This window comes from Bubalus kerabau, chromosome X (assembly GCF_029407905.1).
Source record: "Bubalus kerabau isolate K-KA32 ecotype Philippines breed swamp buffalo chromosome X, PCC_UOA_SB_1v2, whole genome shotgun sequence".
Lineage (NCBI taxonomy): Eukaryota > Metazoa > Chordata > Mammalia > Artiodactyla > Bovidae > Bubalus > Bubalus kerabau.
Genome location: NC_073647.1, coordinates 92,622,353 through 92,638,602, shown reverse-complemented (window position 1 = coordinate 92,638,602; position 16,250 = coordinate 92,622,353). Strand labels below are relative to the sequence as shown.

The 16,250-nt window shown below is 36.3% G+C and overlaps 1 protein-coding gene across 4 annotated transcripts in view; it reads right to left on the bottom strand.

Moving 5' to 3' along the window:
* Positions 1-16,250, bottom strand: part of PHKA1 (phosphorylase kinase regulatory subunit alpha 1) — a 177,519-nt gene that overhangs the window by 21,683 nt on the left and 139,586 nt on the right. For 3 of the 4 annotated variants that reach the window (XM_055563626.1, XM_055563629.1, XM_055563630.1), the window contains 7 exons: positions 11,617-11,773; positions 11,096-11,175; positions 9,617-9,695; positions 9,347-9,476; positions 6,662-6,763; positions 4,991-5,106; positions 4,815-4,862 (listed from right to left, as the gene is read on the bottom strand). In XM_055563626.1, the coding sequence (XP_055419601.1) occupies positions 4,815-4,862; positions 4,991-5,106; positions 6,662-6,763; positions 9,347-9,476; positions 9,617-9,695; positions 11,096-11,175; positions 11,617-11,773 (712 nt within the window). The remainder of the gene's footprint in view (positions 1-4,814; positions 4,863-4,990; positions 5,107-6,661; positions 6,764-9,346; positions 9,477-9,616; positions 9,696-11,095; positions 11,176-11,616; positions 11,774-16,250) is intronic. The other variant, XM_055563628.1, reaches the window with a different exon arrangement.

Below are 16,250 nucleotides of genomic sequence, written 5' to 3'. Positions count from 1 at the left end.
GCAGTGATTTTTGAGCCCCCCAAAATAAAGCCTGACACTGTTTCCACTGTTTCCCCATCTATTTCCCATGAAGTGATGGGACCAGATGCCATGATCTTCGTTTTCTGAATGTTGAGCTTTAAGCCAACTTTTTCACTCTCCTCTTTCACTTTCATCAAGAGGCTTTTTGTTCCTCTTCAGTTTCTGCCATAAGGGTGGTGTCATCTGGCTTAACCAAAACTAAAAACTTCAAATGACACTATCAAGAAAGTAAATCCAGTGGTTGATATTCTTCAGAGGAAAAAAAAAAGAAAGTGAAAAGAAAATCCATAGAATGGGAAAAACTATTTGCCAATCACATATCTGAAAAGGGGTTTGTATCCAGAATATATAAAGAACCTTTAGGAACCTATATCCTGGTGGTTTTAGTGGTAAAGAACCCGCCTGCCAATGCAGGAGACATAAGACATGTGGGTTCAATCCCTGGGTTGGGAAGGTCTGCTGGAGGAGGAAATGGCAACCCACTACAGTATTCTTGCCTGGAGAATCCCATTGGACAGAGGAGTCTGGCAGGCTACAGTCCATAGGATTGCAAAGAGTTGGAAACGACTGTAGTGACTTAGTACGCACACATATCTAGAATATATAAAGAATCTTTACAACTCAACAATAAAAAGACAACCTAATTAACAAATGGGCAAAGGATCTGAATGGACATTTCTCCAAAAGAAGGTAAACAGTCAATTGGCACATGACTAATGGTAATTAATAATAATTATGATGATTAATATCATAAGCCATTAGGGAAATGCAAAATCAAAACCACAATGAGATACCACTTCATACCCACTAAAATGGCTAGAATCAAAAATATGGTCAATAGTAAGGAAAAGACCCTGATGCTGGGAAAGAATGAAGGCAGGAAAAGAAGGGGATGACAGAGGATGAGACGGTTGGATGGCATCACTGACTCGATGGACATGAGTTTGAGCAAGTTCTGGGACTTGGTGATGGACAGGGAAGCCTGGTGTGCTGCTGTCCACAGTCGCAAACAGTTGGACACAACTGAGCAACTGAACAACAACCAAGGATTGGTAAGGATACGAAGAAACTGGAACCCTCAGACATTGCTGGTGGGAATGTAAAATGGTACAGTCCCCTTTGGAAAACAATGAAACAATGTGGTAGTTCCTCATAATGCTAAACATAGTTACCAAATGACCCAGTACTTCCTCTTGTAGATGTATAACCAAGAGAAAAAAAACATATGCCCAAATAAAAACTTGTACATGAAGGTTCATAGCAGCATTATTCATTAACAGTAAAAAAGCAGAAATAACCCAGATGTTTGTCACCTGGTGAATCAATAACCAAAATGTGCCACATATCAATACAATAAAGTATTGTTTAGCAATATAAAGGAATGAAGTATTGATACATGCTACAACATAATGAACTTTGAAAAACTTATATAAGTAAAGGATAAAATACATGGGGGAAAGTGGCTCTTTGCTAGCTTAGATTCAGAAATAAATATAAAATGAAAAGAATATAATATAAATATTTCCTGAGAACAGAGCTTCTTACATATTATTTCGGGTCAAATGCCCATATCACCATTGCTATGTAAAAGAGAAAAGCGTCCTAAGGCTTTTCACTATTGGCACAGTGATGTACCAAGAAGATGAACTCCATTTGATTTATCTTCAATGTCCTCATCTCTACCATCAAGATCCTAGGCTGTTAAGCGGAGTCAAACATTAAGGTTATTCAGACTATTTTCCAAAACCAAATATCAATAGTTCTGAGATTTTAAATTAACTTCTCCTCTATGCCTCTGTCTTCCTTTATTAATGTGAATATGACAAAGTTGGCCAAGTCATACTATACTAATTCAGTTCAGTTCAGTTTAGTTCAGTTGCTCAGTTGTGTCCGACTCTCTACAACCCCACGGACTGCAGCATGCCAGGCTTCCCTGTCCATCATCAACTCCCAGAGTTTACTCAAACTCATGTTCATTCAGTCTGTGATGCCATCCAACCATCTCATCCTCTGTCGTCCCCTTCTCCTCCTGCCTTCAATCTTTCCCAGTATCAGGGTCTTTTCAAATGAGTCAGTTCTTCGCATCAGGTGGCCAAAGTATTGGAGTTTCAGCTTCAGCATCAGAGCTTCCGATGAATATTCAGGACTGATTTCCTTTAGGATGCACTATACTAATTGAGGTCAAGAGAAATAGTTATATCATTTCCAATAGTTTTCCATTTTTTTATTTGGTTGCTATCTGGCCTTAATCTCTTCAGTCTAAGAATTGAAATCATAGGCCATTATGGATTGTTGATTTAAACCAAGGAAACTAAATCAGAGGTCAGTTTTCCTAAACTGTAAGCTTCATGAGGGCAAGGACTACATCTGTTTTGTGCTTCCCTGGTGGCTCAGGTGGTAAAGAATCCGCCTGCAATGAAAGATAGCTGGGTTCAATCCCTGGGTCAGGAAGATCTCCCGGAGAAGGGAATGGCAACTCACTCCAGTATTCTTGCCTGGAGAATTTCATGGAGAGAGGAGCCTGGCAGGCTACAGGCCATGGGGCCACAAAGGGTGAGACATGACTGAGCAACTAACACTTTCAACATTAATATTTCCAGTGCCTGGCACAAAATTGGTACTCACTTAATACTTACAAATAAATTAACAATCAGAAGAACAAGTAACCCAGTGGTTTTCAAACTCAAAAGTGCATCTGAATCACCTGGAAAACTTATTAAAACACAGACTGCCAGGCCTCACCCCAGCCTTTCTGATTTAGTAGGCCTAGGATAGGAACCAATATTTTACATCTCTAACAAGTTCCCAGTGGATACTGATGTTTTCTGGTACAGTGCCTGGCACACAGCGGGCATGCAATTTTATCTATATTAGTTGAAAGAATAAGTGACTAAATAGATTTTAACAAGTACTTATTAAATTGAATTTTGTTTTCTGAAACGGAAAAAAAGGTTGGAGTTGAACCCTCTCCCCTGCCTTTTTGGAAAAGAAATGGAAAGATTTCACCCTAAATGAAGTTGACTTATAAATATAAGTACATGAAGTTGATTTATAAGTATACATATATGAAGTTGATTTATAAGTAAAAATTTAACTTTTTGACTCATTTTGCTTTTCTTTTCAGTCAATCTGTATATGTCATGCTTTATATAACAGCATATTCAAAGCATTTATGAATGGTATATAATACAAGTATCAGCAATTACAAGAAAAGATGGTGACATCAAATCCTTACCCAGGGGATGGTCACCACTGGGTTATGAAAAAATCTGAGAAAATAAACTTTTAAAAGGGAAAAGGCAAGGTAACCATTATGTGTTTTTAAAAGTTTTTAGTAGAGTAAAATTACAGACTATTCAAGTAACTAACCAGCATGTTATCATTAAAAAAGTAGATGAAATAGCCTAACTCAGGAAGTCATGGTAAAGGGTTAAATAAATAAAACTATCTTTAAATGTATTTTTTCCATAATCAGAAAAGAGGACATTGTTGAGCAGAGACAAAGGCTTAGAACAGTACAAAATACCAGATAGGCAGGTGAGAGTAGAAATCAATATTTAGAAATAAGGTAATGAAAATTCAAAGCTCTCAGTCTTCTAAATTATAGTCCTAATGATTTTGGTTTTCTTGAAGTCCTACAGGTAGTGAATGTATAAAATTGAATTAAATGATATAGTTTTGTGGATAGGTCAAGTCCTTAATATCATATTAGTCTAGCTGGGAACATGGACTTCGAGTTCTAAATATATAATGAACTTGTAAGTAATACTGTGTGACTATAAACAACTATGAAGTATTTAGCCAATCACTTTCAACCAAAACAATGACTGTTTACCAAGAACATCAGTTAACTCAGTATGAAATGTAGTTCTTTAACATTTCAGATAGGAAAATGTTCAGATTATCCAAATTGTCTAGAAAAAAACCCTGTAAACACTTTTCTATCAAAAGACCCTTTCTTATTCCATTCTGTTCTTTCACTTGCATAATATAAACGTGAAAGTGTATCTGATAAGTATACCTAAATTAAGTTTACTTCAAATTAAACTTCAAGCATTCGGTCTTTATTTTCCTAAATAGTTTCTGACTCCTAAAGCAAGCAAACAAACAAACATATAAACAAGCAAAATTTCCATTTTGCCTGTCCTTTTTGGACGTGCTCCAGTATCATAAGCTAGTGTAAGTCTATTTTGAAGGCAGGAGGGGTAGTTTTAAGCTTTTCATTAAAAGACTTTGAAATCACAAGATTTTCTAAAGTTTTAAGAGAAACTATGGAAGCTTGTGTTATTTTTTTGTATAACACAAAAACTCATCTATTCTCATCTCCAGGGGGAAAAATGAGTAAGAGGCTACAGTCTGATATTCGGTGACTCTCACCAACACCCAGATTGATTTATATGTTTTTTCCTCTATGTGTCCACAATGTGTTTCATATAGCTCTATCATGACAATGACAAAAATCTGAAAATAGATTTTAAAAAAGCCCTCACCTAGTCTGGTTCTTGAAAGTAAGAAATTTAAGTCTAAAATTACATGTTAATTAATTAATTAATTCCAAAATTACATTTAACCTTAACAAGAGGAATTCAAGGTTTTAATTTCTTGCTATCAGAAACAAATTACTTTCATCTTAAAATTAGCAAAAGAGTTTGGTCCAGAAAAATGAAAGCGTGATTGCTAGAAAGGAGAATCAAACAAGCTACTGTGTGGCTTATCTTATTTTAAAAAAGTCATGAGCTCATGCATGTTTTGTAGAGCTAAAGGCAGGTTAATTTATGTTAAAGGATCCCTACTTGTTTCACCTGACTTTCAGTTGAGATAGACAGTCTACGAAAGTCCACCTGAAAAATAAATGGCTCAAATTAAATTTAGGATACGAAGCAAAATACATGATCTTACAAAGTCTGAATCCAAAATAATGTTCTTAAACATGGAAATATCCCAGTTCATTTCCCAAGTAGTATCTTACCTGCTTTATCTCACTTTTTAACTGCATGATCCCAGTTCGTTCTGTTTTGGTTGCTCCAACAGCACCAACCTCACGGATTGAAATAGCAGGGCTGATATTTGAATCAGTAGGACGAACTATATAGCATGATGGGTTAAAGAGAAAGAGGGAGGATAATCAAGTTCAAACTTTTTCTCCACCACTTTTAAAAGACTCAGATGTATGACCTCCTTTTATGTTAATAATAATGAAAAACTCAACAGCTATCAAACTCAACACTTTCTATTCAAAGTGTGGTTCACAGACCTGCAGCATCGCCATCACCTAGAAGCTTGCTAGAATTTTAGGCCCAACTGTAGACCTACTGAATCAAAGTCTGCAGTTTAGCAAGTAAGTAAGTAAGTAATGACTGTAGCCTAGGTAATTCTTATGAACAGTAAGGCTTGAGGGATACTGCTTTATAACTTTCTCTTACCACTCTAAGGTATCCATCCATCTGATATTACATATTTATTTATTCTAACTCTGAAAGTTAAGCATGGGAGATGACTCTTCATTTGCTCTGATGTTTTAGGTTCAGTTCAGTTCAGTTCAGTCGCTCAGTCGTGTCCGACTCTTTGCGACCCCATGAATCGCAGCACGCCAGGCCTCCCTGTCCATCACCAACTCGCGGAGTTCACCCAAACCCACGTCCATTGAGTCGGTGATGCCATCCAGCCATCTCATCCTCTGTCGTCCCCTTCTCCTCCTGCCCCCAATCCCTCCCAGCATCAGAGTCTTTTCCAATGAGTCAACTCTTTGCATGAGGTGGCCAAAGTACTGGAGTTTCAGCTTTAGCATCATTCCTTCCAAAGAAATCCCAGGGCTGATCTCCTTCAGAATGGACTGGTTGGATCTCCTTGCAGTCCAAGGGACTCTCAAGAGTCTTCTCCAACACCACCGTTCAAAAGCATCAATTCTTCGGTGCTCGGCTTTCTTCACAGTCCAACTCTCACATCCATACATGACCACAGGAAAAACCATAGCCTTGACTAGACGGACCTTTGTTGGCAAAGTAATATCTCTGCTTTTCAATATACTATCTAGGTTGGTCATAACTTTCCTTCCAAGGAGTAAGCGCCTTTTACTTTCATGGCTGCAATCACCATCTGCAGTGATTTTTGAGCCCCCCAAAATAAAGCCTGGCACTGTTTCCACTGTTTCCCCATATATTTCCCATGAAGTGATGGGACCAGACTTGATATCAAATACTACCGCCAAACCACCAAGTGCAGGTATAAGGTTAATTTGTGATAGAACCCAAATGTATTTGAATTTAAAGGTAAAAGGATACATCCGACAGCTACACACACATACACATCACCATAAATGCTACTGAATTATTGTCAACTGGGATACAAGAAAGTTTTAGATGATATAGATTGCTATTTGTGCTAGAGACTTAATGTAAAGGAATATATAAGACAGTCCAAAACAAAATATAATAGTAATCTACTTAATTTAAGGGGGAAAAAAGACACACAGTGGTTTCCAAATCTTGTTCCGGAAGAGAGCTTTGGTTTAAACTATTCCATATATAGGGGTTCTATTTATTTGGAGGAAAAGTTTCTCTGATAAAAGAACAGTGTTTTAAAATCAATGAAACATTTAAAATAAGCACTGTGAAATAGAAATGCAGTTATTCAACCTTACCACTTCGTTCCACTCCAAACTCCTTGCCACTGAGTATATGATGCAAGAGGCTCTTCATGGCTGAAGGACTGAGATTCATCAGGCCATCTGTGGCTTCCTCAGCTAGTCAGCAGAAATGTTAGGACAGAGGTATTTCTAATTGGCCTGCCATTCCCACCCCACTTTTTCTGTTTCTTTTCTTGTTTAGAATTTCTGAGTCACTTGATTGGAAGAACAGAATTATGAAATACATTTCCAGCACTATATTGCCTAGGCATGCATACTGCAATAGATTCTTAATAATTTAAGGACAGATTATCTAGTTTATGGATTAACCAGGTTCTTGACTTCTTCAGTCCTCTTCCACATCAGTAGGGTATACTCAGTAGAATCTTTATTTGAAAGTGGGACAAATGAAAGATAAAAATCAAACTGGAAACCAGTTGGAGAAAGTAATGGATGTGTATATGAAGATGGGCTAAAATAATCAAAACTTCTCAGTCTGGAAATATGGCAATTTAAAAACAGATATGAATCCATGAAATTATGAAGAATATTGAGGAGATAACTTGAACTTGTTCATCAACATCAGACACCTATTATGAGTTTACTACATCTAGGTCATGATTTTAAGCAATGTTAGGACAAACAGGTATGACATAATGCTTGCCTTGAGAGGCTGACCAACTAGCAATGTGTAGGAAAGACCAGACATGTGAACAAGATAAACAACAATAAAACATGACATGGCCATACTAAGTGTCAAATGAAAGGTATAGACAATAAATGCTTTGGAAATCAGAGGAGACATCAATCTCCAAGGATGAGGACTGATAAAATGCGAAGCACTGTTAAAGTAGGAGGCAGCGGTCAAACTATTGAGAGTCTTGGATATCAGACCCAGGGACCTTGACTTTATCCTAGAAGAAATGAATAGCCATGGCTTGGGTAATCCACAAGAAAAAAAAATTCTGTAATGGGCAATTAAGAAAAAGTAAAGAATGTTTGAGGATTTTATCCCTTCTTGAGGTTAATTAATGAATAATCAGACTCATAAAACATCCCTTGATATATATATGTGTGTGTGTGTGTGTGTGTGTGTGTGTATGAGACTGACTGTTTGCCACCCTACGGACTGTAGCCTGCCAGGTTCCTCTGTCTTTGGGATTCTCTGGCAAGAATACCGGAGTAGGTTGCCATGCCCTCCCTCAGGGGATCTTCCTGACTCAGGGTTCAAACCCATGTCTCTTACATCTCCTGCATTGGCAGGCAGGTTCTTTACCACTAGCGACACCTGGAAAAGCCCAATGTAATCTATTGTAATAGATTACAATGCAATCTATAATAATGTGCTGAACTGGAAATCATTTACAATAAGGCAGACTTGGACTCAAATTTCGCTATTTACTAGTTATGTAACTTTGGGCAAGTAATTAACCTGAGTTTCATTTTTTTAAAAAAAACTGATCATTGAGTTTTATATAAAATTTTATTTTAAAGGTTACTTTCAATTTACAGTTATTACAAAATTATAGGCTATGTTCCCATGTTACACAGTACATCCTTGAGCCTATCTTATATCCAATAGTTTGTTGAGTTCCAATTTCTTTTCAGTAAAAGTGAGATTAAAAATACCTTCACCATTGGGTTGTTGTAAGGATTAAATGAGATAATGTATAAAAGTAGTGTCTGGCATATGGTAGGTACAGAATAATCATTAGTTTTATTTCTCTAAAGGGTTATTTAAATATACATTATATCATGTAATTTAGGTTGGATTCAAATCAATAAATTTAGCTACTTGCTAACAGTGCAATTAAAAGCCTTTTGGGGAAATTTAATTGAAACAATGGTTAACATTGAGTTTTGCAACTATGATTTTATTTTTTTATGCAATCCCTATCTCTATTATTTTGTCATTCTTGTTGAAATCAAACAAATATGAAGGTCATGCCATGGGGTCCCCCCATACTTCTGTGCTACAGCTTCCAAAGGCCCCATTTATTTTTCTAAAACTATCACCTTGCCAAATATACCTTTAGCTAATATCAAAAAGTTTTGTCAGATAAATATTAACAGAAATATTGCCTTCCTTTATTTGATCCTGATGGTAACTAGACAGAATACTGATACTATAATCAAACTGATGTGGTGACTCAATCTGACAGCCAGAGGTGGCATGCCTGAATCAGAATCAAACCCAGTCTGTCATACTTAGTTTGATGTATGCAGAAGACCCAGGTTCAATCACTGGGTTGGGAAGATCCCCTGGAGAAGGAAATGGCAGCCTACTCCAATATTCTTGCCTGGAGAATTCCAGGAGACATGGAATCTCTCCATGGACACTAGGCTCTCTCCATGGACAGAGGAGCCTAGTGAGCTGCAGTCCATGGGGTTGCCAAGAGTTGGACATGACTGAGCAGCTAACACTTTCACTTTTCACATGTCCTGGATCATTCTAGGAGTTAGTAGGAAGGTAATTTGGAGCGCAGAGCCACCAAAAGATGGAATTTTGAAATTGAAAACTGATATATAAACTTGTTATAGCAATCCCTTGACTTGTATAGAGACAAACATGGGAACAATACTGCTATATGCAGCATCTGAGCTACTGATAGAAATCTTTTAGCTTCCTTTCTCTCCTGATTCAAAACTTAATAGAACTCTAATGAAAATGAATTCTGCCTCAATTACTTAATTGAATACCTGAGCATCGAAGGGAGTGGGCCAGTTCTGTTGCCATAACTTGTATGATCAGACCAATTCGAAGTCGAAACATTTCAGCAAAGAGGCCAGGTTGAGTTCGCATATACATGGCTAGATATACCATTATTTCCTGTGCATGGAATGAATACAGACAAAAATTATACCATGGATCTCACAAGACCTATTTTGCGGTCTTCAGAAATTGCCAGATCAACTGAAAACAAACTTTTAAATATCAGTCATCAGATTAGGCTTTATAATTCTGCTCACCTGTGTAAGAATTGAAATGCTCATATCCCCTTCACTGGCTTCATCTATCAGTTGAGTGAGTACTTCATAGGGCAGAGGTCTAAGGAAGAAGACAGTGAACAAAGACAAAATTCTGCAACTACTTAACCTAAATATATTGAGAAAATGAAAAAGCTCCTCCTAAGTCCAAGTCAGTGTCTCAACATCTCATCATTACTGGTATTCTGTTTCTTTCAGTCTTCAAAGTTTACTGCCTCCCCAAAGCACTCTGGCCTGTATGAACTCAGGAGAGCTCTGCTCCCTCCTCTCTAAGCCTGGATTGCCTTTCTCCCTCACAATTGTACTTAAAACTCACCCCATGATGTCTATCCAGAGCAGGTTTTCGTGGTTAATTCTTAACATTTGATAAGTTACTATTATGGCTGGAAAGTAACAAACTAAATTTAAGCTGTGCCTTTTGGAAGCCATTTTATTGCTTTACAATCATACTTTATAGTCTTATACTGATTTTTATAGATTCATCAGATTATATATATATGCACACATGCTCCCTCCCATACTTCTGACTCTCCTGTTGATACTAAACACTCTGGGAGCATGGGGGATGTCATTTTCTTTTGGATTACCCACAGTAGTCACAGAATTGATCTAATTTGTAATAAAAGGTTTTGCTTGGCAGGAGTATGGTGTTATGGACTGAATTGTGTTCCAAGTTCCTATGTTGAAATCCTAACTCCTAGGACCTCAGAGCATAACCTTGTTTGGAGATGGGGTCTATAAAGTGACTCTATAAAGAGGTAAGCTAAAGTGAGGTCATTGGGTGGGCTGTAATCTACTATGACTGGTGTCTTTTATAAGTGAGAAATTTGGACAGAGAGAAGAAATGTGAAGAGACATAAGGAAAAAATAGCCATCTATAAGCATAGGAGAGAGGTCTAGAATGAAGTCTATAGAATAGCTCATTTTGTGTGTGTGTGTGGGATAATTCCAGTTGCCTTGTTTGTTGATTTTTTTGAAGGAAAGGTTTGGGAAAGTCAATAAGTAAAAACAAACAAACAAAAAACCTCCAAAAGAGCAAAATACATTTGAGTAATCCCTGTGAGTTTTATCTTTCATTTACTCATGTCCTATCACTGCTTCCTGGTGGCTCAGATGGTAAAGAATCTGCTTGCAATGTGGGAGACCTGGGTTTGATCCCTGGGTCGGGAAGATCCTCTGGAGAAGGAAGTGGCAACCCACTCCAGTATTCTTGCCTGGAGAATCCCATGGACAGAGGAGTCTGGTGGGCTCCAATCCATGGAGTCACAAAGAGTTGGATACAACTAAGCACAGCACAGAAATATCACTACAAACATTCTCACATCGAGAGTCCCTGATAGAAGGTCACACACATAGGACATTATCATCCATTTATAGATTAGGACAACAGAATTGTGGCCAGTCCTCACAGCTCTAAAATTTCAGAGAAGCTTGATCAAACCCAAACAAAACCATACTAACGCAGAGATGGTCTTCTCTCGAGGTTCTGGGGGGAGTCCCACTGTCAAATGTTTCTGATGGGAGAGAAGGTCTGTGCAGGCCTACAAATAAACAGCGTAACAGTATTACCCTTCACAGAATACTTCAGATTTCCAGCCTAGAAACCTTTGCTCCCCACTTACTTTAATGACACATCAGTCTTTTCCTTAGGAAATGCCATGAACATCAGAAAAGAAAGATTTCTATGAAGGTATTTTTATTTCCTAAGAGGTAGGATCTTTTAGTCTAGTGTAAATTCCTTCTTAAGATCTATGATTTTTTAGTTTTTAACACCTCTATGAGTCTACAGTTTATATGCTTCGGTATTAAATATTTGACACTCATTAAAAAAAAGGGTTAACTGATATCAGAAATTTTATGTGGGAAAAACAACAGTTCAAATGATTAGATGCTGTGGTGATTTCCTTAAAAAACTTCAGAAACAATTTTTTTTTAAAAGCACCTCCATTTAGATTTGATATAAATTTAAGAATTCATAGTACCTCATCAAGTGCTTCCACCTTCTTCCTTAAGATTCCAGAGATGTATCTGATCAGGCCCCAGTGACGAATTTCTCCAACTTTGCCATATAGCTCAGTAAGCAGCTCTCTGACTGTGATGCTCTCTTCATCATACAATCCAGTGTCCCAGTCAGGTCCTCTGAAATGTTAAAGGCAGGCCTACATTAATTATAAATAAAGCTACAGGCAACAATCTTTCGTTTGTGTTATAATGAGTGTGCTTGTTTTTGATAGGTCTCTCTCATTAGGAAATGAATGTTATTTACTGTGAATTCTTATAAAAAAAACTATTTTAATAGTCAGTACTGAAAGCCAAATATCTAGACAAGAATAAGTCTTAGTTTCAGTTGTGTTTTGACAAAATGCATTCTTTTACCCTATCAATGGGCTTCAAGGTAGCTGAAATTAAAGTCAAAGATTTAATTTAACTACTTCAAGTTCAGAAAGAATGGTGCACTTAGGGAAGTAATGAAGAAGAAAAAATTTGCTTATTTTTAAAAGATATATATCATATACATTATTGCTATAAAAATTTATATAGTGCAAGTCAACTATAAAATACCATAAAAGATATATAAAGTGTTATAAAATTGGGAATTTAGTATATGATAAAAGGTAGATTATTTATTAAATGATGTTAAGACAAGTAGCCACTGGGGAAAAAGTTGAATCCATGCTTCGCACTGTACACCAAAATTCCAAGTATATCAAATTTAAATGTCAAAGTACTAAAAGAGATGGGGAGAACTACTTTATTATTTTAGAAGCAAGAGGACTTTTAAACTGTGTACTTTATACCAGAAGCCATAAAAGAAAGGTTGATACATTTATATATCACACATAAATATATATTTATATAAATACCAAAAACTCATTGCAAAAACCACTGTAAGAAAAGTCATAGAACACATTGCTGCTGCTGCTGCTGCTGCTAAGTCGCTTCAGTCGTGTCCGACTCTGTGTGATCCCACAGACGGCAGCCCACCAGGCTCCCCCCGTCCCTGGGATTCTCCAGGCAAGAACACTGGAGTGGGTTGCCATTTCCTTCTCCAATAGAACACATTACAAACTGAGAAAAAATATTTCCAATTCAGAGGCCAATTTCTCTAATATATAAAAAATTCCACTAAAAAACTACTAGAACTCATCAATGAATTCAGTAAAGTTGCAGGATACAAAATTAATATACATAAATCTACTGCATTTCTACAAACTGACAATAAAGGATCAGAAAGAGAAATTAAGATCAATCTCATTTAAAATCATATCAAAAGAATAAAATAAAAATAAATCTAAGTAAGGAGATAAAAGACTTGTACTTGGAAAACTATAAGACACTGTATGAAAGAAATTGAAGGTGGCAAAAACAAATGAAAAGATATACTGTGTTCATGGATTGGAAGAATTAATATTGCTAATGTCACCATACTACCCAAGGCAATCTTTAGATTCAATGCAATCCTTATCAAAATACCAATGGCATTTTTCACAGAACTAGAACAAATAGTCCTAAAATTTGTATGGAAATACTAAAGACACTGAATGGCCAAAATAATTTTAAAAAGAAAAAGCTGGAGGAATCATGCTCCCTGTCTTTGGACTATACTATAAAGCTATACTCTTCAAAGAAGTATGGTATTGGCACAAAAGCAGACACACAGACCAACGGAACAGAGTAGAGACTCCAGAAATAAATTCATGCTTATATAATCAATAAATGTTCAACAAAGGAGATAAGAATATACAATGGGAAAATACAGTCTCTTTAAACAAATGGTGTTGGGAAAACTGGACAGCTACTAATACACGCAAGAGAATCAAACTGTATTACTTTCCTATACTATATATAAAAATAAACTCAAAATGGATTAAAGACTTAAACGTAAGACATGAAACCATAAAAATTCTAGAAGAAAACATAGACAGTATGCTCTTTTGACACTGGTCTTAGCAATTTTTTTAAAAATTAATTTTTATTAGAGAATAGTTGCTTTACAATGTTGTATTAATTTTTGTTGTACAGCAAAGTGAATCAGCTATATGTGTGTATGTGTGTGTGTATATATATATATATATATATATATATATATATATATCCTGTCTTTTGGATTTCCTTCCCATTTAGGTCACCACAGAGCACTGAGTAGAGTTTCCTGAGCTATACAATAGGTCCTCAATAGTTATATCTTTTATACATAGTAGTGTATATATATCAACCCCAATCTCCCAATTCATCCTACCAGCCCTTCCCCTGTTGCCATCTCCTATTCAAGTGTGGATAAAGAAACAAATAAGACTACCTCAAAGTAAAAGTTTTGCACAGAGACAGAAACTGTCAAGAAAAAGTCTGTCTACTAAGTAGAAGATAATTGTAAATGATATTCCCACGTTTCCTGTGTCTCCTGCATTGGCAGGCAGATTCTTGACCACTGAGCCACCTAGGAAGCCCCACTTCAGTAGTATTCTTGCCTAAAATGTATAACCTAAATTTAATTATGAAGAAACATCAGATAAACCAAACTTTAGGGATATTCTGCAAAATAAATTGTCTGTATCCTTTAAAAATGTTAACAACAGCCATATCATCTTTTCTTTCTTCTCTGCTTCCACCATGATATCAACTCCTCTCTTATAAGGACCCTTATGTTTATATCAGGCCCACCTTGATCAACCAGGATAATCTCCCCCAACTCAAGATTCTTTCTGAAAAAATTTATTTTAACTGGAAGGATAATTATTAGTCTTCTGACCTCTGGGACTAAGATAATAAATCTGCATTGTTTTAAATTTTAAAAAGTCAATAACATTAAAGATAAAGACTTAGGAACTGTTCCACATTAAAGGAGACAAGGGACATATGAGAACTAAATGAAATTCATCATTTAGATTTTCTTTTGCTATAAAGACATTATTGGGACAACCAACAAATCTTAGATATTTGTTGGACAACCAACAAAGCTGTACGTTAGATAGTGGTATTATCTTAACATTAATTTTCTGATTTTGGCAATTGTACTGTGCTTATATAAGTGAATCCCTAGTCTTTAGGAAATACTCACTGAAGTATTAATATTTGGGGTTGAGAGGGATCGTGTTTGCACTTAGTGTCAATGGTTCAGAAAAAATATGTGTGTGGTGATGACAATGATGAGATGATGATGAAGAAGACAGGGAAGGACAAAAGGAGGGAGGGAGAGAGAGAGAGAGAAAGACAGAGATATAGAAATATTAAAGCTCAGTGTGAACATCTGAGGGATCTGAGTGATGGATATCCAGAAATTCTTTTTTGTATTATCTTTACAAGTTTTCTCTCTAAGTTTGTAATGGTCAGAATGAAAATAAATAATATGAAAATAAGTATTGCGATATCTCACAATCAGGGAAAATTCTTTTTATTCCTAGAGATCAGAGAAAGTTTCTTGGAGGTGACAGATAATTCAGGCCTTGATATATGGCTAGAATTCCAACAAAGAGAAATGGGATGTGGTAAAGAAGAGTGGGCCAGACAGAGGAAAAAACATGAACAAAGGTCTGAAAGTAGTCATGTACAGGCTTTGGATATGATAAGCAATGGGCTGTTTTGGTGGGAGAATTCATACTCTGATGGGGGAGCAATGGTAGATAAAGGTTGAAAGTTATAGTATAGAGGATAAAGGTTTGATCACTGATTCCCAGCTATAGTTGTGGTCGTGTAGGGAGAGGCAGGGGGTGAGAAAGACTTGAAGATGGTGGCACAATTTCACGTCTGGGTGACTGAAACAACAATAATACCATGAAAAGCCAGGCAGCAGTATGTTTCTGGTAAAGACAGTGAATTTGACTTTAGACATGTTGAGTAAGAAGATATATAAAAATAAATTTCAAGTAGATCAAGAGCTTAAATTTTTAAAAATTCTTAAAGGCATTTAAAATATTTCTAAATTCTGGGAGGGAAGAAGATTCTCCCCATGTATGACAAGAAATCCAGAAACCAAAAAAGAAAATACTGATGTAGATTTGACTATATAAAATGAAATTTTTGCACAGAGAAAGGCATATGAACAAAGTTAAAAAGCAAATTATTTGGACAAAATATCTGCAACAAATATAGCAAAGAAAATAGTAATATATGCTATCAATAAGAAAAATATAAATAACCCAATAGAAAGCAAAGTTTATGAACAGACAATTCACAGAAGGAATACTAGTCAATAGCCATAGGAGACCCCACCTCCCAGTTTCTACTCAAATTCACAAAGGGATATTGGGCAGAATTCCAAGTGTATTAAAAGCCACATAGTACATCATATACAATCTACTCAAAAGGTTTGATATTACCTAGTTTTAGGGAGATTACAAGTTTCAATCAGATGTTATGGTAAAGTTAGTATATATCGGATTAGATGAAGAAAATTCATGTGTTGGCAGCAGAAAAGTTGACAGTCAACCATGGATCATCTGACCTGATAGGAAAGCAGGAGTTTTTCAAGTCTGTGCTTGCCCATCCCAACTACCCTGCTGAATCATCAGTTTTCATTCAAGCTACAGTCATTCTGTCCTTACGCCTTATCTCTTTTCACTTTCTCTATCTTTTCATTACTCTGCATTTAGTATTGTACCTGGCACATAAGTACTCA